The following is a 22,263-nucleotide window of genomic DNA, read 5'->3' on the forward strand; positions in this document are numbered from 1 at the left end:
TTTCCAATAATCCTGCATTACACAAATGCAAGAGGGCTTAGATGAAAACCTAGGTTTCTCATCCTTGGTTCGATGCATATAGGATTCTCATCCTTGGGCATATAAGAGGGTCCCATTAGGGGACATTACATAAACCAAGGAAGAAGCATATCGGGTGCCGTAGAAGTGCCCCTTTAAGGCACACAATCTCTGGTTGAAATTATCTAGTGAAGATAACAGCCAACCAATAGATTACACTTTGGATCTAGAATGATTAAGATTTGGGATTTGTGAATTTGAGAAAGATTGAGGTTTGGAATCATATTCTATTTTGTATGCAATAATTGTCACTTTTCTAGCTTCATGTTTCAAATTGAGAACACAAAAGTGTAACATTTTTCAATCTTTGCAATGATATATTCTTGGTGTTATTGTTGTTAAGTATTACATTGCTTAAACCCATAAAAATATTTGTGATGATATATTATGCTTGCTATTTAGAATTGTAAATTTTGAGTTAGTATATTTTAGATGGCTTGTGACATATGATGATTAGTCATAAACATATTTGAATCTCTCAACCTTAGTAGATTTGTTTCGTCTACTCTATCAATGTGCCAAGATTTTGCATCATCAAGTTGAGTGAGTGAACAACACTCATTGTTCAAAATATGTGCGTGTATTTCACCTCGATCAACAAACATACAACTTTGTAATTTAAAGATTGCTTGTTATGAACTGGAAAATGTTTTAAGGTCCCATCACCTCAATGGACTCTATGAAGATGTTGATGATGAAGTCTACATCCTTCACTTGCCCCTGACAATTGATTGTCCTAAAAAACATTGCTCTTTAGGGCACACTACAATGACATCAATTGGGGGCATGTTTTTTCAATGTTTCCATTCATTAGATACAATGGACACCCTTGTTATGGATCATAAATTCTAATTGGATTGCAATAAAGTATCTTCAAAATTACTTTCCTTGGCCAACAAGGTGGTGCATACTTTTTTATAGTCAGGACTTGTGTGCCTTTTAGGGGCCACATGTAGCCTCCTCACTATATTCTTCTAGTATGGGGATCTTTCAAGATTGAAAGGAAAAGTCATTAGCATGAATGCAATGTGCAATGAGCTCATCAACATTGCCCCTTGCCTCATTTTGAAATGCTCTTTCTAATTGGCTTGCATCCTTTGTTTATTTCTGGGAAAAGGGGTACTATTGCTTCTTTTGAAGATGATGTTGCAAGAAATGGATGTATGGCCACTACTATTCGAGTACTTGTGGATGGTCTTATAGGTGGCTTGTGGGATCCTTTTTCTCCATGGATGAGACTTTGATTGCAATTTCTTGGCTGCAATGTCTATTTCCTCTCGCTCTTTGACATATGCAAGAATTTGCCCTCTTGCCAACCCACATTTGGTCAACCCACATCAAGCTCTCATTTGTTGGTCAACAATCACACTCAAGTTAGATTTCACCATACTATAGCAGCTCTCATACTTGTTCTAGCACTTTTCTTGTGCAAAAAAAAGAATCCATCTCCTAGAAGATACTTAATCATCGTCATTTGTCTACAAAAAGGTTAAAGAGTGTCAATTTTGTAATTCCTAGCCTATCCTTGGTCTATTAAGCTACTACTCCCAGCCTTACTAAATATATTTGATCTACATGTTTGAAAACAAATACAATTTCAAGAAAAAATAATAACCTTACCTTAGGCTACATTAGTTTTTGGAAAAAAAATGTACAAGATATTAAAGAATGAAAATAGATCATTTTAAAAGAACAATAAAAGCTTGGCAAGAAATTAAGAAAACTTTATAAAAGAAGAATCTTAATTTGAATGGATATTCTCCTTGTTGCAAGCTCCATGATCTTCTTGGCATCTATCTAACACTTCCTAAGGTGTGGGAATAATGAGAACACAATCAATGAACACAAATCAAACTTGTAGGTTTGAACATTGAGTAGACATGGGATTTTGGGTGAGCTAGGAATGAAGATAGGAATGGAGTTTTACTTTTTTTGTGTGTTTTTTTTGTTTTTAATGACTTGGTGCTAACTTTTTAAGCTCTTAGGACTAGTTTAGGTTAGATTAGGATTCAATTTTTTTTCATTTTGAAAAAAAAGTGTTTCCTTTCACATTTTGGCCATAGGTACAACTTGGTTCCTCCAGGTATGTGCCCTGACTTGTGGTACCACCTTTGCTATGTCTGAGAAATACTAGGGGTGGATCCATAGGCCTGGATGTACCCAAGCTATGCTCTATATGAAACTGGCTTAGATATGGCCTGTGTACTCCAAGAACATGGTAACACAGCAAAATAGTAACTAAAAAAATGCTAAACTCTATTTCCCTATGTTACCCGGAAATGCGTTTCCGGCTTCAAGGCACCTGTTTCGGAAACTGTCCCAGTTTCGGGGACTTGGGGACGGCCAGAAACATTTCCCAGCCATCTCCGATCCCCGAAAATTTCCGAAAACCGTCCCAGAAACTCGGGGACGGTCAACATTCTCCTCGGGGACCGTTGACCGTCCTCGGGACGGTAGGGGATGCCCAACCCGTCCCCTAGCTGTCTCGGGGACGGCTAGCCGTTTCCGGCTCATATAGCAATAAATTTTTTTTTTTTTTTTTTAGCAGCTATCTCGGGGATGGCTAGCCGTTTCGGGCTCATACAACAATAAAAAAAAAAAAAATTTTTTTTGAGCAGATATAAGATTCTTCTTGTTGCTGTTCACATTCTGAGTACCTATGCCTAAATCTGAGTATTTCTTCATCCATTTTCTGCACTGGGTATGTTGTTATCTGCTCAATACTAAGGTCAAATTTCTCTGCAATTATTTCCATGTATGCTGGAGGAGATTTTAATACTGTAACTATCATATATGGATGCCATGAATTATTGTTATCAATCAATGAACAACTACCATTATTAAAGTCTGCGTTTCATTTGTAACATGTGCACTCTGTTCTTATATTTGAATGTTCATAGCTTAGTCTTAATCATTCAATCTGAGTGAGAACGGTTAACTTATTTTGCTGATGAATGAAAATCTTTTTGAGAACATTGAAATCAAAAATCATCTGCAAATAATTAGAATTAGAATCAAGACTCTAATTTATAAATGTTATTATGTTGCTACTTACTATTATTAAATTTCATTATATATATATTGCTAGCCGTCCCTTGCCATCCCCTGTTCTGGGAAAAAAAAGAAAACGTCCCGGAAACCCGTTTCCCCTTCCCCCCCGTCCCGGAAACTCGGGGTAACATAGCTATTTCCATAATATCAAGATAAATGCTGGTATTATGATCTTCGCTGATGTTAATGAGTCCATTTTAGGTATTTCTTTGTATGATTTGGATATGTTATCTTGTACATGCAGAGTTTCATCCATTATCTTCAAGATCAAGTTGCCTGCTTTCCTATGATGTGTAGGCCTTATTTGCTATAATAGTTTACTTTCCACTGTTTAAGGGGCATTTCTCTCTTTGCTGTGTAAAATTTGGTTGTTAACATACTTGTTGAAACTCCTTATGTTAAATTGTCTTTAATTCAAGGGAGTTGATGTTGTTTGCTTTTCACGATGAATGTTTTTGAAGCTGTGCCTTAAATTGTACAAATAAACATGGTTTCTAGTTTGTGGCAGTTCAAAAGTGGCAGAAGTTTCATGTTTTTAAAGTCAATAGGACATTACAGATATGAAAACAAAAATTTGGAAGCCACATTTAATCTCCTTTCGAGATAGGAAGCCCTAAGAGACAACAGATATATGCAGCCTATGTTGTCCTTTATCGGTTTTGATTCTGATGTTAGACATTTTTGAAGGTAATAATGGAGCTGGCAAGACTACTGATCCAACTAGTAAGGATGAATTAGTCCTCCAGCCTCTACCTATTGGAGTACCTGAGATCCCTGTAGAGGAATTGAAGGAAGCAACAGACAACTTTGGTCCAAAATCATTGATTGGAGAGGGTTCATATGGTCGAGTGTACTATTCAACCTTAAAAAGTGGCCGCCCTGCAGCCATTAAGAAGCTTGATGCCAGCAAGCAATCAGATCAAGAATTTCTTGCACAGGTTTGTTTTTCTGATGTTGTGTTTTGATTTTTATAGCAAGAAGATTTGACATTCTGTTTTCACAAGTAAATCTTAATCCTCGATCTTTTTTCTTCTTTCTTGAAGAGCAACTTTGTTGCCATTTTTGATTTGTGTTTGTAGGTGTCTATGGTTTCGAGGTTAAAACATGAAAATGTGTTGGAATTAGTTGGATATTGTGTTGATGGCAGCCTTCGTGCACTTGCATATGAGTTTGCTACAATGGGATCATTGCATGACATTCTTCATGGTAGGTGTAAAAAAATATTACACTAATCTGTGTTAATATGACTTTTGATCTAATGCATGGAATATATCAGATAACTCGATGCTTTACAATAACAAATATATTGGTACAAAATGGCCTTAGACTATTATCAAACTAGGAATATGATTAATCTTTGTGGAGAAAATGCAGTTTAACAATGAGAGTCCCAATATATATGCAATCACACTTTAGATTTTTACTTTTTAATCATGTCCGGACAAACAAATCACTATATTGTGAGGCTCTGAATGTTTGCAAAGTAACAAAAAGTGTGTGAAGGTGGACTCTGTGATGCATATCTGGTTGATTTTGATGTTTGAAAAGTAATAGGGAAAACCCATATGTTCAAGCTTGGTAGGTTTCCTTTTTTAGTGTCATATTGTTGATTGACTCTTTATTTAAAATATTTACTGATTCTAGGCGCTTAGTTGAGAATGGAATGAACTACCATCCAAAATCATGGACATGTGTGATACCTTTAAGGGGAACGCCAAGGTTGTCATGCAAAAGTTTTTTGATGTCGATGTAATTATCAAATCCTCCAATATGGTAGCACTACTAGAAGAGATATAGAGATGATTGCCGTTGTTTAAAGTTTAAACCTTAGACAAGCAAATCTCTCTATGAAATTTATGTAGGAAAACATATTGCAGAAGTTGATTCTAGGTTAACAGTCTATGCTCTTGCTAGTAAACAATATTATGACTGCAAGTACTATTAATGTTTCTTATTGTCTCTCATTCTCCACTATCGTGCCTGACTGGAAACACAAAGATACAAGAGCCAATATGCTTTGTTAAATACTATACCAGTGTGTTATACTATATTCATTATCCATTTCATTGAAATCTGAAAAAGGCAATCATATAACCAAGAAACTTCAACTCAAAAATTCATCTGTACATGATGCTATCGACAAGGAATACAGTTACCAATTAACAGGTAAGATAAGAATTAAGGCATAGGAGGAGGTAATGTGTAATGCATCTTAACAAAGCAAGAAGTTAATCATCAACCACCATTCGATTTTCCATTTACCTCTCCATCTAAATTGCTATTTCGAAATACTGAGTATCTAGCATGATACAGAACCTTCAAAATAAGAATGCAGCCATGCTAAGCAATTCTATGTACTGTGCTTTTGGTACTGCCACAGTCTCTTTTCATTCATAATTATATCAAATCCTAGGAAAGGAATTTATAATATATAAAACTGATCTATATCATGATATAAAAAACTATAAAGGATCCTAGAAGAATCAGACGGGTTGATTATAATAGTTTTATGTCTTTTCTGGTTCCAATACCAAGAAACCATTAAGAAGTCTATAATAGTGATAAGCAGTTGCTCTTGTGGTGCCTCACCCCTCCCGTTCTTCACATCATTTTCTTCAAAAACAAGCCAACATTTGTTTCATATTTAACAGAATCAACTGGGGCAAACGTCTGATCTATCCTAATGGCATTCTTAAACTCATTTCTCTATTTTTACCTTGACCAAATCTTTGTCAATAGGGGCAGCAGATCTAGCACTTCTAAAAGTTGGACTAGGATGTGGAAATATTAAGATCTGTCCTTATTGTGCAACATGGAAGGTGGGCTAAAACATTTGCCAAACCTCTTCATCACATGTATCTATGGATTCTGATCTAATCATGCTTAGATGATTAAAGGTGGCATCATGCAAACAAAAGCAAAGTAAAACTATTGATTTGATAGATCCCAGAGAAATTAACCTTGACTAGCTGAAAAGTAGAGTGGAGAAAAGTGAAAAGTTACAAATTTTTATGAGCAAAGTCATAACTCTATAGACAAAGTGAACACGTACAAGACAAAATGATATCTTTTGTGAATTTTGGAATGGCACGAAAATTTGCACCAAGAAGAGGAGGGGAAGTGGCAGCACAAACTGCTAAATAGAGATCAGTAAATATATTTTAGTAATTGGGCCTTATAAAAAAGGCATGCAATGCAATGTGAAACCCACTGGAGAAATAAAATCATAGTATAATCTGTCATGATCTACTACGTAGCTTGCCTGTTTTAGGGCACCCTCAAATAGATATCATATAGGCACAAATTGTACTTACACATATAAGTTCTATGATAGCTTCTAAAATATGGAATCCTCACAGAAGATTTACAATAGAAGACCTTTACTTTAGGTTATTATGTCAGCTTCCTTGCTGGTTAAAAAATTAAAATATGCTCAGGTTTTCATAAAACATAATAGCTGCTTATTCCTACTTTCATCAGAGTTCAGAGCTCAATGCAGTGGCCATAGCCAAAAAAATTTAATCTCCTGTTTTATCTGGTTTTTTTATGTGTTTGTAGCAAGCTTTTTAGTCACTCCACCCCCCGAAGTACTAGTGACATCTGAAGTGGAATCTCACGCTATTCCTCTCACAGATTGTTGTCAAATAATGTGATTAGTCTTTTATTTTCCCTCTTCACTCTTCCATCATTTGCAGGTTTAGTTAATATTTAGATGCCCTGCATATTTTGAGATTTACCAATGTAATTACATTGATTACCATTTTGTTTCAACTCATTTTAGCTACTGGGATTGTCATGTTTTTATTAGCTTAAGTTGTAACCAAGATGATGATAGAGTTGTGATAATTCTCACTTTTGCTATGGTGTAGAGGGTCAACTAGTCTTCATCATTCACAATCTAGACTATATGGGCATATAAGCATTACCTATTTTCTCTCTTTGTCTATAGGATTGTTGGTTGTGGATGTTAGGATATGGACTAAGAATTCTAGACTTCCTCTCCATGTTGGTATATTGAGCCCCCTTAGCCTTGGTCATTCTCTAGAGGACATCATCGAACTCTATATTGGCCCTTTTGCAGTGATCAATGAGAATGTTGGTCCTACTTCTGCCCTGGAATTCAATATATACTATAACCTCATTTTAATTTATTTATAAATAGGTAGAGCAGGTGTAGGGTGGGAACAAACATGGTTTAGAGGAGAGTTCCGTGATATCGATCCCACTTGTAGTCTTCAACCCACAATTGAGGAGGATTGCCAAGGGTCTTTAGAAGTCTTTTGTTACTTTTTACACACTCCATGTTAAGGTGCTTGTTTACGAGGCTATGTGCTATTTCTATTGAGGACTGCTTTATTATGACCATCTAGAGGCTTGACAAAATAGGAATAATTCCGCTTCAAATCCCCCATTAAATTTGTGCAGATGGCAGTCATGTGAGGGTGGATTCTTTTGCTAATTTCTTTTGGGATCCATGTTGACAAGATCGAGGACATTTTTTGAGAAAACATTCACGTTAAGAATGGTTGCACCCTATATCATGTCTAGATTCTTGTGCTTCTTATTCTTGATGGTATGGTCCTCCTATCTTATTGTCCTTGGGGACTTCAATAACAATTAGATTGTCTTTGCTTGCATTTTGTAATCTTCATCAACTAGTGGTTAATTATAGTAAAACTAAGTTTATGGTCTTCAATACTTACTAAGCTGTTCACAGTTTTAGGTTTTCCATAGAAAAGAAAGAAAGAAATTATAATAATGCCCATAGATGACCAAAAGTAGGTCAATGACACTAGAAGCTATAGAAATCAACATTGGAAAATTCTAGGAAGAGAAAACCCTAGAGACAAACAATAAGACAAAATAAAACACTATGCCACTAAAATAGCAATGGAGGGTGAACAAGAGCCCCAAAAGCATGTGTTGGTGAAGACTAGAAGGAAATCTCAATGAATATCCATGTTTGCATCTAAAATGGAATAGAGGCAATAAAATATTTCTTGGCTCTCATAGTAAATGGGGCATCTGGAAATGAAGTGTTCCTCAATCTCCACCTTTTGGAGGGAGCAAAGAAGGTAGATCTGGTCTCGATAAAGAATGTGATGATTAGTTTCAACCTGTAATTGGTGAGAGTACACTCTCAATTGGCCAAAGAGAAACCTCAAGTAGTTGGCCCAATGATGATGGAGATAGTGAGGGCAATGTGCCAATGAGTACAACCATCCATCATCTATAAGAAATAGCCAAGATAGAAAGCTAGCTTGGGGCTGAGTGGCTCATGGGGGGAAACTAGGTGGTCTGAATATATTGGCTGTAGATGTCTTATCTGGCAGCTCTAGTGATGGCATCTTTTGTGGGAAGAAGCCTAGTGGGCCATCTAGGGAGTATATTTAAGGGGGTAACCCATCAGTAGCAATTCCAATAGAAAGAAGCAATCTTGTCTCCAAGTACCAACAATGCCAGTGTTTGGTGAGGACTAGGGAAGTAGTTTGGGCACGTGAAACAATTCTCAAATGAGAAACGTGCTAAAAATGAACATCTCTCACGACCAAAATTAGAGGTTCCCATGGATTGGATTCACAGACGTGGAAAGTAAGCTTGAAGATAGTCTCAAATTCTAGTGGCTGGGTGGCAAATTTGGCTTGGATGATGCACTGAGGAATTGTCCATTTGCAATTGACTATGTGTTGCAGCATGAGAATCTGGACTCTCTCATAGACTCGATACAAACCCATTCAAGGGCCCCAAAGCTAGGTCCCAAAACTTTTGAACCATATAAAACTATAGGTTTGATGATTGTATCAAAAACACACAATTTGGAGGCGATATCTTGGAAGTTGATCTGAAATATTGATGTTCCACGGTAGAAAATTAGAAATGGAGGCATACCCATTGCAAAGGTGTGTGTGAGAGGCAGACTTCATGCTAAATGATGCATTAGAAAATTGGACCCTTAAGTATGTGCAGCCCAATGTGATCTTTAAAAGGTCAGCAAGTGGAGATCATGACTGACATCTATAGGTTATAGGTTCAATCATTAGCCATCTCTTAGTCAAGACACTATAAAGTGCTAGTCTTTTCTACTATTGCTTGGCAGTTGTTCTCCTACAGCAAGGCATACTCACTAAATTTGGTGCAACAATGAGTCTTTTTTTTGCCTTAATAATTTATAGCTGGGTGGAGTTCTTCTATCTTTTAGCATGACAACACTTGCTTTCTTATATTTTGAGTAGTTTTTAATATTTAGTTAGCTGTTCTTATTTTAGAACAAGGCACTTTTTGTTAAGTTTTGAATCAGATTTATATGATTAGGTAATTTTATAATTTTTAGTATTGTACACAATAGACTTCAGTTCCAGCCTGAATTTATGATCACTGCTATGAATATATATATGTATATCGGTTCACATACACACTGATAATATGTAGTTTCAACAGCGGTATATCTTTGCACTGATCTTTTGGTATGTATCGATCTGCTTGATGTATTATCTTCCTTTGTATATCGACTGTGATTCTAACCGATTGCCAGGAATCATTGTTCCTGTTCTTCGCTTCTTAACAGCATATTATATGCTGTCGATGGTGACCCACAAAGGAGTCACGACTCCTTGTGGGATCGACATGATTCCACAAGGAGTCGTGACTCCTATGTGGAGTCATGTCAGCTATGTAACCGATGCCTAACAATCAAGACGTTGGTCCAAGACACTCACCCAATGCATAGTGTCAGTCAAACAAAAGAACCGATAAATACAAGCAATCAATAAAACGGTAAAGTAAATAATTAATATTATGATTATAACATTAACTATAAGATCAACCGATCAATAATTTGTAACATAGATTATCTATGTATGATCGGAATAAGAAGGATAGATTTACAAGGCAAATATCTAAGGCCAATTAAATATTTGATTCAACCGACCGAAGCTATCTACTTTCAACACTCCCTCTTAGCAAGGGAGGATATTCTTCTATCCTACAACACTTTATTGTGATCACAATAGTTTCATCTATAAAAGAAAGATATCACCTCATTGTGATATTAGGAGATATGGCATATCCACGGATATCATGTCTCATGATATCCACAATGATCTCATAATGTAATACCCACCATTATGGCTTGTCCATGGATATCATGTCTCATGATGTCCACCTTAATGGCAAATTTAAGGATATTGATTCATGGCATGCCCACGGATATTATGCCACATAATATCCACCATGAACATCTCTGTTAGTAACATCATCTAGCATGGCATATCCACGGATATCATTTCTCATGACATCCACCATGAATAGATATTACTTAGAGATGACAACCATCATGACATGTCCACGGATATCACGTCTCATGATATCCATCATGATGGTAAGATCAATATTGTTAGATCGTCATCTTACAATAAAGATCAGAAATACAAGTGTACATCATTGAGAGATCGTCACCTCCAAATTATGTTCACAGGGGCTCAACAAGCACTGAACCAATGTAGTCATGGAGTCACACACATGACACTAATCATGAACCATATCAGATTAATAAAATTTTATTAATAAGATTTTACACGTTAAACATCTTAAGGGAATACATTAGTATTATGAAACCAAATCAATGTAGCTTAGACTCAATCTCAACTAAAGTTACATTTTCTACCATACCAAGCTTACCTCAAAAGTATGCAAACTTTATTCTAGCAAGAGGCTTGGTTAGGACATCTGCAGTCTGTTCATCTGTACTAACATAATGATAAGGAATTTCCACATGCTTTGTTCTGTCATGAAACACAGGATTGACAGAAAGCTTTATACAACTCTGATTGTCACAATGGATGATAGTAGGGTCTAAGGATTGTCCAAACAATCCTACAAGAAGTTTTCTGAGCTATACAACTTCTCGAGTCCCCAAGGATGATGCAATATACTCTACTTCTGTGGAGCGGAGTGCAACTGAAGATTGCTTCCTACTGAACCAGGAGATCATAGCTGAACCCAAACTGAAACAACACCCAGATGTGCTTTTCCGATCAATTACACTCCCAACCCAATCAGAATTAGTATACCCATGAAGGTTCAGGTCCACATCATCATACTTTAAACCATATCCAATTGTGCCACGTAGGTATCTCAGAATATGCTTTGCCGCAAGCAAATGTATTTGTCTTGGTTCACTCATAAACTGACTAAGCGCACTAACTGCATAACAAATATTTGGTCTAGTATTGACCAAGTACATCAAGGACCCAATCATTTGCCTGTAAAGAGTGGAATCTGCCAAGTCTGAATGAATTGCATCTTCTCTTAATTTATGCAAATTTGTTTCCATAGGTGTGACCATGGATTTACAACCCATCATCCCAAACCTTCTAAGAATATCAATAGTATACTTTCCTTGACTTAGAATGATTCCATCAGGTTTCTGCCATACTTCTAAACCAAGAAAATAGTGCAATAGACCTAGGTCTTTCATATCAAATTCAGATGCTAGTTCTTGCTTACATTTGATAATGAGATGGTCTTCTCTTGTAATTAATAGATCATCAACATAAAGAATTAGGATTAATATTTCTCCATTAATTACCTTGAAATATAGGCTAGAAATTTAGAACTGCATCATTCTTGGAGAACCCTAAGCCCAAAAGATACTGGTCAATCCTCTCATACCAAGCACGAGGAGCCTGCTTAAGACCATACAATGCCTTCTTTAATTTACAAACATGAGACTCCTTTCCATGAATCACAAAACCCTCGGGTTGCTCAATGTAGACCTCTTCCTTAATCACACCATTGAGAAAGGCCGTCTTTACATCCATTTGATGGATTTTCCACCCTTTAGATGTAGCAATAGCAATCACGGTTCTGATAGAGGTGTATCGAGCAACAGGAGCAACCGTCTTTACATCCATTTGATGGATTTTCCACCCTTTAGATGTAGCAATAGCAATCACGGTTCTGACAGAGGTGTATCGAGCAACAGGAGCAAAGGTTTCTTCGTAGTCAATTCCTTCCTTTTGTGAGAAACCTCTAGCTACGAATCTGGCTTTATATTTTTCTATACTTCCATTAGCAACATGTTTAATTTTGAAGAGCCATTTAGAGGAAACAACTGATTTGCCTTCAGGTCTAGGAACAATGTCCCAAACATCATTCTTCAGAATAGATTGGTATTCTTCTGTCATAGCATCTTTCCAAAATTGAAGACTAGAGGCTTCCTCAACACTAAGGGTTCTGACTCAATGATATTACACATTAATGCAACATAGTTGGAGAATCTATGAGGTCTTTTACTTTCCCTGAAGGTTCCTTTTGGTGCTGCAAAGCCTTTAGCCTCTTGTATCATTTTTCTTGCCCAAAGAGGTCTTTTCCGGTTTACAACAATGTCTCTAGGCCCATCAGTAGGATCGAAGGGTTCATTTGGATTACCATCTTCCACAAGTTCATGAGTCTCCCTCTGAATCTCAGGAGCATGGTCTTCTTCCATACTTTGAGGAGGCTCTTGATCTTCAATGTCTTCATGAATATCCTTGGATATCCTAAATGCAACATCTTCCTCAAATCACATCCCTACTCAGTTCAATCAACTTTTGCCCTGGAATATAGATCCTATAGGCTTTAGATGTTTCACTGCAGCCTACAAAAATCCCCTTCTTGCCTGAAGGTTCTAGTTTAGATCTTTTATCTTTGGGTATATGAATGTATACTGGACAACCAAAGATTCTCAAGTGACTTACATCAGGTTTTACTCCTGTGAATGCTTCTTCAGGTGTTTTATTTTCCAAAATGCTGTGAGGGCTTCTATTTTGAATGTAAACAGCAGTTCTAGAAGCTTCAACCCAAAAAGAGGTATCAAGATTTTGGTCATGGATCATGGCTTTGGCTGATTCTACAATGGTCGTGTTTTTCCTTTCTGCCACACCATTTTGTTGAGGATTATGGGGAACACTAAACTCCCTCTTAATCCCAGCATCACAAAAAAAAGTTTCTAAAGTTAATAGAGGTATGCTCTCCTCCATTATCTAATCTTAAGGTTTTGATTCTTTTCCCTGACATGTTTTCAACTAGGGCTTTGAATTCCTTAAACTTCATTAGTACTTCATCAGATTCTTTACTTTTCAAAAAATATATCCAAGTTTTCCTAGAATAGTCATCAATGAAAGTAACATAGTACAAGAATCCACCTAAGGAAGCTATTGTCATTGGCCCACATAAGTTTGAATGAACAAGTTCTAAAACATATTTAGATCTATTTTCACTGTGATGAAAAGTACCTTTAGTGTTCTTCCCCAAGGCACATCCTTTGCAAGTTCCTTCTCGCTCTTGATTAATCTTGGGAAGTCCTGTCACCATCTTTTCCATCGAGGGTAGAGCACGAAAATGAAGATGTCCCAATCTCCTATGCCAAATCTCACATGTATTTGTAGAATCATGGATTAGTGCTTGAGAAGAAGTATTGTAAAGTTGATAGAGACTCCCATGGCAAACTCCTATAGTTTGAGCCTTCTTGATAGTTGTCTTCTTAGGCCATGCTAGTACCTTGCCATCCATGAAAGCAATTCGGTAGCCTTTGTCTTCCAAGGCTGATATGGAGACCAAAATCCGTTTTATCCCTGGTACGAATAATGCATCAGTCAATTGTATAGAAATGCCTGAATTTAGATGCAAAGTAGAAGTCCCAACTCCTTTTACTGAATAGCTAGAGTCATCTCCAATGGTAACTTTCTCATTTGAAGTATTTTTCACCAAGTTGTCTAGATATTCTCTAAATCCTGTGATGTGGCGTGATGCTCCACTAGCAATTATCCACGTGTTGTGACCGGTAGCCACATGACTCGAGAGAGCTGAAAAGAAGATGAATCCATCTGAATTTGCTTGAGGAAGGGTTTCGTCAACATGTGCAATGGAGGCTTGAGGCATGGTCCTGGTAGGACATTTCATAGCATAGTGACTATATTGTCACATCTAAAACATTGTACTTTTGACATATCCTTCCTTCTCTTGGACGTAGAAACACCATTTAATTCTGTGTCTTTCTTCCTCTTGAAGTATCCTTTCTTTCCTTTCTTCTTGGTGGATTGTGTGGCTTGTACATGAATGTCTTCATTTGTGGAGGTTTGTCCAATCCCTCTTGTGATCAGTATTGACTCTTCTTGAATGCAATCAGTTTTTAGACGATCAAACTTAGGAAGTTTAGATTGTGCACTTATCCCCTGAATGAAAGCTTCCCAAGAAGAAGGGGGACCATTAAGAGCCAACATGGTAAACTCTTTACTGTCAATTGTATGACCAATAGTGGAGAGTTGGTCTCTTAGTTCGGTTATCCTCGTGAAGTATGCGGTGATCGTTTCGCCATGATCATTTTAACATGGTGGAGTTGTTGCTTTAATGTGAGAGCTCTACTAGTATTATTTATCTCATACATACTTTCTAATGATTTGAACATATCATAGGCTGTTTCCAATTTTAAGATAATTGGTACAATATGGTCTTTTACTGCATCCACTAACATTTTCATGGCTTTATTATTCTTTTTCATCCATTGAGGCTTCTCACTTTTGTCATCCGGTTCAGGTACAGCTTTCTTTACGAATTCATCTAATTCGTTGCCTCTTAAGGCAATCATAATCCTAAACTTCCAAGATACAAAGTTGGAATCTCCTTCAAGGCGATCCTCGAATCTAACACCATTCACCATTGTGACTTATAGAAGAGAGAGAGGAAATCGAGGGTATATGAAGAGCAGTCTTGCCTAAATAAATCTGATCTGATCTTATCCTTATGCTGACTCTGATACCATGTTAAGTTTTGAGTCAGATTTATATGATTAGGTAATTTAATAAAATTTAGTATTGAACACAATAGACTTCAGTTCCAGTCTGAATTTATGATCACTGCTATGAATATATATATATGTATATCGGTTCACATACACACTGATAATATGTAGTGTTAACAGCGGTATATCTTTGCACTGATCTTTTGGTATGTATCGATCTGCTTGATGTATTATCTTCTTTTGTATATCGACTGTGATTCTAACCGATTGGCAGGAATCATTGTTACTGTTCTTCACTTCTTAACAGCATATTATACGCTGTCGATGGTGACCCACAAAGGAGTCACGTCAGCTATGTAACCAATGCCTAACAATCAAGACGTCGGTCCAAGACACTCACCCAATGTATAGTGTCGGTCAAACAAAAGAACCGATAAATACAAGCAATCAATAAAATGGTTAAGTAAATAATTAATATTATGATTATAACATTAACTATAAGATTAACCGATCAATAATTTGTAACATAGATTATCTATGTATGATCGGAATAAGAAGGATAGATTTACAAGGCAAATATCAAAGGCCAATTAAATATTTGATTCAACCGACCGAAGCTATCTACTTTCAACACTTTTCTATTTATTTTTCATTTTTTGGTTAGGATTTCTCTACTCCTAACCTACATGCTCCACTGATATGGGGAATTGTTTATTTTAAACCCCCGAGTTCCCTTGTTCTATAAAAGAGACCTTGGCCACACCACTGAAAGAGATAACATATTTGAGTGCTAAGCCAGTGCAGTGTAATTCTTTTCAGTTTTACTAGAAGATAGATGCAGTATTGAGGGCTCAGATTTGTGAAGCATTTGCTGTTTACATTTTCAGAAGTATGTTTCTGTAGATTAGCATACTCTAATGTGCTGTTTTAATTAGAGTTCTTCATTTTAAGCTACTTTGTAGTTACTACTAATTTTCTGAGTGCAGAATCTGCATACCATGGTCTGAGAGTCTGACATGTATTATGTGACTCCCTATCTATTTTGGTTCACTAGTGCTTCTAGACGCTTGCCTTGGATAACCCTTCTGAGACATGTCTGTTTGATGCAATCATAAAATCCAAATGTCCAAGATTGGTGGAAAGATTGGGGGACCCATTCAAGATCTCTTGATTGATATGCATTGAGAGTGTAGATTTTATGCTCCAATGTGTGTTCCTTTGTAAATAGATAGTTCCCCAATGGTATTTTTTTGCCCTGAATTTGTTATTTCTTCACAAACTAAGTACCTCTAGTTTGCGTTGGCCTTTGCACCTTGAGCAAGTTGATTGCTTAGACATACTCCTTGGTCATCTTCTCTTACCTTGTTGCAAAGAGGATAATTAGCAAAGCTAATAGAGGATAGATATTAACAATACACTCAAGCTATGTGGCTCCCTTGTGCAACCTCCCAATCCAAATATGGCTCTCTATTTTGAGCATTTCTTGAAGATTGTTCATGGCACAATTATTTGACCTGACAACCTTCAACATCTTTTTATTACAAGTTGAAACAAATCATCATGATCTGCAAGGCAACATAATTGTGTTGTCTTTGTTCTTCCAAGAAGTGGAGATGAAGGATTAATCCATCGTTGGATTTCCTCTCTTATAAATTGGAGGAAGATATCACTGCTTTTACAAAGATAGCAGGGTCCCCTGCTACCTATTTTTGTCATCTAGGTCAAAGATGCTTGGCCAATTATCTTTGAGAATTAGTTACTTGAATATGTTGGGCTGTTAAGGGGACTTTCAATGAGGCTAGACTGATTGCTTCCTTATCTTATCCTATTATAGCCAGTGTATGTGTCAAATGCCCTTTAGCTTCAATAGCCATTGGCATAGATTGTGGTAGACCTCTGGTACAAAATCCTTCTTGACAAGTGATCACTAGGGCACCTCAAACTTCTCACCTCTCATGCTCAGGTTAGGCATAGAGGGTTGACAATTCTTCATGGTTGATAGTTAATTCTAATGGGTTAAATGCACACTATCAATTTTGCTGACTTAAAGAACTTTAACCTTTGTGGATGTTTTGAGAGGTAATGGGAGTACTTTTCTTCCTCTTTGGATTGTTCAGACTGTTTCTTTTAGTTCCACTCAAGATCATTCTCTTGAGGAAATCATCAGTATTGTTTTTGTATACATGGGTTTGTATATGCTGATTTGTCTAGGGTTTACACATTTGGGTTACCCCCTCCTATCAGGTTATCTTGCATCTTAGTTCTGGATAGATTTGGTTGTTTGAATCATTTCAGCACTACTGATTTGTTATTGTAACTTGCAGTATTTTGCAGTCCCATTGACTGTAATGTCTCCTTTTACTTGACCTAGAAATATAATTAAATAATTAAATTATGTTTTAATCATTTAATAAGGTCATTAATTCCTAAGTTTTAAGTGACCACCTTTGTGTCTTGATGTGAAATTATAAGTGGGCCACTTTATTATTTTCCAAAGGGAAATATGAAAAAGAATGGGAATGTGAAAAGGCGAATATCAAGAGTTTTTGGAGTGGGTTACAAAAGAGAGGATGCAAGCTCATTGGAAGGATGTGAGTTTATTCTTTTTCTTGATTGAAATGCTTGTGGTTTTGGAGTTCGGAATTTGTTTCATCTCAGTCTCTTGAGGATGAAAATCCTCTTGGGAAGATCAATTTCGGGGGTAAAAGATTTCTCCCTAGCTGGTGTTGGTGGAGTCACTTAGATTTCACAACTGAATTCAGTGCATGGAGTTTTGGAAATTTGTTGAAGTCTATTTCAGAAACAAATTTGCAGAATAATAAGGTTCGATAAATTTTTGGTATTCATCTTGCAATTCTTTGCAGTATAAGAAGGTTTTGTAATATCATGGTATTTTCTGCAAAATTATATTAGTATCATTGTGAATTTTTTGAGTATGGCTTTTTAGAGGAAATCGGGCTATTTTATTGAAAATTCATAATTGTGCTGGTTGCCAAGTATCACTGATTTAAAACTTGGGCAAATATCTATAGGGGATATTACATTGACCCATTGTTGTCATTCACAGGCTTTCTTTTCATTTACTCTCATGTAATGATGGAGATTGTTTCTTAACTTTTATGATGCCATGAATTACTCACAACTGTCTCCATAAATCAATATGGGAGATTCTTCTGTATGTATCATGTCTGAAACAATTTTTTATCTGCTTTACTTGCATGTGTTCTTGTCAATATTTCATTGTTTTCTAATCTTATCCTTTTCTATTTATGTAGTTTCTCATGCTGATAACAGTCTTTAAAATGTGTTTTACTTATTTATTTTATAATTCTATAAGTGTTATTGTAATCCCAATGATTTACATTGCCATTTCTTTTGGTTTCCAAACTTTGTAAATGCTACTACAATTTTTATGATTTGTGGAAGAAATCAAGGCATCAATACTATAGAGCTTGCAACAGGGAATTGGGAGCTGATATGATTTTGAAGTTGGATAGGTCTAAGAGATTCAAGTTATATGATTGGCTTCTAATACTCAGATCTCATGTGATCTATAATGTAAAGAAAAGTGAAAACTGGCTGCCCTCAAAGGATGACTATAGGATTTTGAAAATCATACTGTGAGGAGCATTATAATATTGGTCATGTTCATCTCTAGGCTTATGTCTTGAAGGATCATTTGGAGTTGCTTTGGGTAGGAAAACCGCCTAACTATGGTCATTGCTCCCTTATCGTGTCCAGATATATCAATCTTTCTACATTAGCATCTACGCCCGGAATATGCTTTTCGGATGCAAGATACTTTTGCCAGCTTTAGTATTCTGCATAAAAGATGACGTAATTAGATACTTTACATGGTTAAAGTATACTATATGGATCAATTAACATGATCATATTCAAATTTTCTAGAAATCAGTTGGCACAATATTATAGGCACTGGTAAGGACTATTGTAAACAACACTAGAGGTGTAGACCATGTATCATTGATAATATTTTCTTATAGTCATGTAAATTTGTATACAAGCAGCCTACATGGCATAATAAACTATTCATGCTAAATTTTTTTGAATATAATTCAAAAACCATGTCATCTGATTAGGTATTTTCTGTTGGGGTGTTCACATGGGTGTTTAGGTTAGCTATAAAGTTGATGAATTAGTGTAGTTTGTTAGAATATTATATATAGGATAATCTTTTTTATCAGTTGTACAAGAAATTCTAGGTATTTGAATTGTTAGAATAGCTCATATTATTAGGGAGTGACTCCTATAATATAGGATATCAAACTCCTATATACGTGTGTAATATATTGAATGAAACAGGATATTGAACTAGAATAATATTGTTTTGTTTTCACTCTGAAATTGTATATGGTATCAGAACTGTGTTGGGCTTAACTTCCTAATAGGAGGGCCCAAGAAAATGAAACCCTGTGAGATGGAGTACTCCATAGGATAGAAGAAGGTGAAGATTAGTGTAGGAGAGTAGATCAATTTGTGTGTTGATTTCAGGCATTTTTTTGTAGCGCTTATCCATTGCTTTGCTGGTGTTTTTTTCCATGCCTTTATTTGCTACGATAGGAAAGGAGAGCCCATCTATATTGTTAATCAAATCTCCTAGCTAGACAGTCATGTTGAAATTCAATTAGGTGTCACTAAGATAAACTATTTCTTTTGTCTGGTGGATCGGCTCAAAATCAAGAAAGTATAGTGGGATTTGAAATAATGTCCATGGCTAGTTTATGTAGAGGATTTAGACAGACCATGAGAAGCCAGGGATCTATTCTCTATTTTGGGAATTGCTTAGTGGGAGTGTGGAGCTTTGTGCAGAGACGTGCTCCGCATTTGGAGTTTGCTAATCCCAAGCCACGAAATGGATGTGTATCAGTCTTGGAGAGATATCTTTTGGGAAGGATCATTTGAGGGGTGTTGTACCTTGGTCTTATGGTAACCCCTACTCTTATATACTAGGCTCTCAAATTGCTAAGTTTTGTAGTTCATATCAGAGAAGTTTGCATTTTGACTGCTCCATCTTTTGCATCAAGTACTCCAATTGTGGCCTACTTCTTTGGAAAGGAGCTTTGGGATTCTAGTACAAGACTTTTTGGAGTAGCCTTGATTGCAATTTGCCTTGGTTATATTTCTTGGCTAGTTGCCAAATTATATGATAATGAAGGTTCTTCTCGTGACTATATTTATGTCATGGTGCTTCTTGTGACTAGAAGTTATTGATGAATACTAAGAGGGGGGGGGGGTGAATTAGTATACCAAAAAATACTGAACTAAAACACTTAAACAGTTTAGCAGGAAACCGGTATAACTGTTTTACTAACAAACCGGTTAAGACAAATGCAAACCAAACAGCAAATAAGGCATTCACCCACAGGAGCACAATCACCATAACACAAGAGATTTTGACGTGGAAACCCAAATGGGAAAAACCACGGTGAGATGAAACTCACAAGTAACTATCTGTAGAATAGTAACCAGACCGGTTAAGGTCATACAATGTTCTTCACCAGAACAGATCTTGTTAGGAATCTCAATCTCTGATAGGAGATAAGTCCGATTAAAGACTACCTTGTGAGAAGATTTCAGATCCACAGTTGTGAACCACCTTGTTAGAGGATTTACAAAGGCTTTGCCAGGCCTACCCGGTTAAGGGTTTTAGACTTGTCGAAGATGTGAGTAATCAACAAGTGAGTGATCTAAATACTAGCACAGTATGCTTGGTTAGATCCTTGATAGCTCATTGTTAATGCATTTCAACATTTCTTTAGTCTTCAAAATCTCCACACTATTTCTTCACACAGACCTAATCTCCTTTTGTGATCGCACACACAAAAACCTCATCAACCACCTAAAACCCTAACAACAACTAAAACCCTAGACATGATGTCCTTATAAAGGAATCTGATTTCATGTCGGTCCAATAGGATTACATTGCAAGTTCCTAGGTTCAGTGCATCTGGACACATTTGGTAACACGACACAGAATCACCGCCAAAGTGTCGGTGGATGATAACTCATCACAAAAATACCGGTTGGTAACTCATCACAGAGTAATACCGGTTCATACATTTACCGATTACCGGTTCACACATTTTACCAATTACCGATTTGTCAAAATGAAGACTGGGAAAAATGATAACAACCGCTTTGTTCCTTTGAACCGCTTGAGTCTTCATATCGCTTGGGTCTTCATACCGCTTGAGATCGGTAAACACTTTTTGCAAAACACCGATAGTCTAAAGACTATAATACATAATACCAGTTGAGCATAACTCATACATACAAAAAGTGATCTCAAAGCGTGTGTCCATCAATGACAATCACAATATCATCATCAAAAATGCCAACAATCTCCCCTTTTGGCATTGATGGCAACACTCAGGAAATTTTTTTGACATCTAAGTGTTTTACAACAAAAATATGCCATAATCAAAATTGCTCCCCCTAAGCATATACACTATCCCTTTTGCAGAAAATACAATGTATACTACTCCCTTAAAGAGATAACATGAAAGTATACATAGCATTCACCAAAAGTTTAAATACAAAAATACTACTCCCCCTTTGCCAACAATGACAAAGTATTGCAGAATAACCCATGTTTCTCATTACCATTAATATAATAAATGTTTATGACAATAATGAGTGAAACTTATCAAAAATCGATTTAAAGTCTTGCATGAAGGTCTTCATGGATAAGGACCATGATTCAAGTAAGGAGGTAGCCACCTCACTTTCTGTTTGCATCTGGGATACCTGTTCTTCCATGGCATCAATGGTGCTCATCTCTTGAGTGACCGTTAAGGCATTGTTGACGTGTATTTTGTACACAATCATACACAGAATAAAATACCCAAGGGTACCTTATCCTCTCTTGAATAAAGCCTCTGATTGCTGAAGATGTCGCAAAAAGGATCAATCAGGGTGACTCCAATGTTCTTTTATGTAGGGTCTCTACGTGTGGATAAGCACCAGTGGTCGTTGTGAATGCTGTTTCATCAAGGGGCCTTACGTTCTCCGATTTGTAGGAACAGAAATTTCCTAAAACTAACAAGTTCTCAAAAAGATCAAAAGGTAGAGTTTACAAGGGATAAATTCTAATCTAATCCTATGAATGACCCAATGTAGGTTAGACTTGGCAAGATTCTACCAATTTCAATTTTGCCATGAATTAACAACCCAACTGAAATTGATGCGATCTTCTAAGGTAACAAATGATTTTTTCAATTCATCAAGGATTATGGACACTTCTTCAAAACTCAATCTTGCTACAAATACTTTCTTCTCTCAAAAACTCTAAACTTCTAACTATTTTTTATTTTCTCTCTAATCTCTCATTTCTA

The 22,263-nt window shown here is 36.4% G+C and overlaps 1 protein-coding gene across 3 annotated transcripts in view; it reads left to right on the top strand.

Moving 5' to 3' along the window:
- The window catches only part of LOC131078500 (pto-interacting protein 1), a 65,416-nt gene that overhangs the window by 22,182 nt on the left and 20,971 nt on the right, over nucleotides 1–22,263 (top strand). For all 3 annotated transcript variants that reach the window (XM_059207699.1, XM_059207700.1, XM_059207698.1), the window contains exons 3-4: nucleotides 3,817–4,067; nucleotides 4,209–4,335. In XM_059207699.1, coding sequence (XP_059063682.1) covers nucleotides 3,817–4,067; nucleotides 4,209–4,335 — 378 coding nt within the window. The remainder of the gene's footprint in view (nucleotides 1–3,816; nucleotides 4,068–4,208; nucleotides 4,336–22,263) is intronic.

The sequence above is a fragment of the Cryptomeria japonica genome, chromosome 7, assembly GCF_030272615.1.
Source record: "Cryptomeria japonica chromosome 7, Sugi_1.0, whole genome shotgun sequence".
In the NCBI taxonomy this organism is placed as follows: Eukaryota; Viridiplantae; Streptophyta; class Pinopsida; order Cupressales; family Cupressaceae; genus Cryptomeria; species Cryptomeria japonica.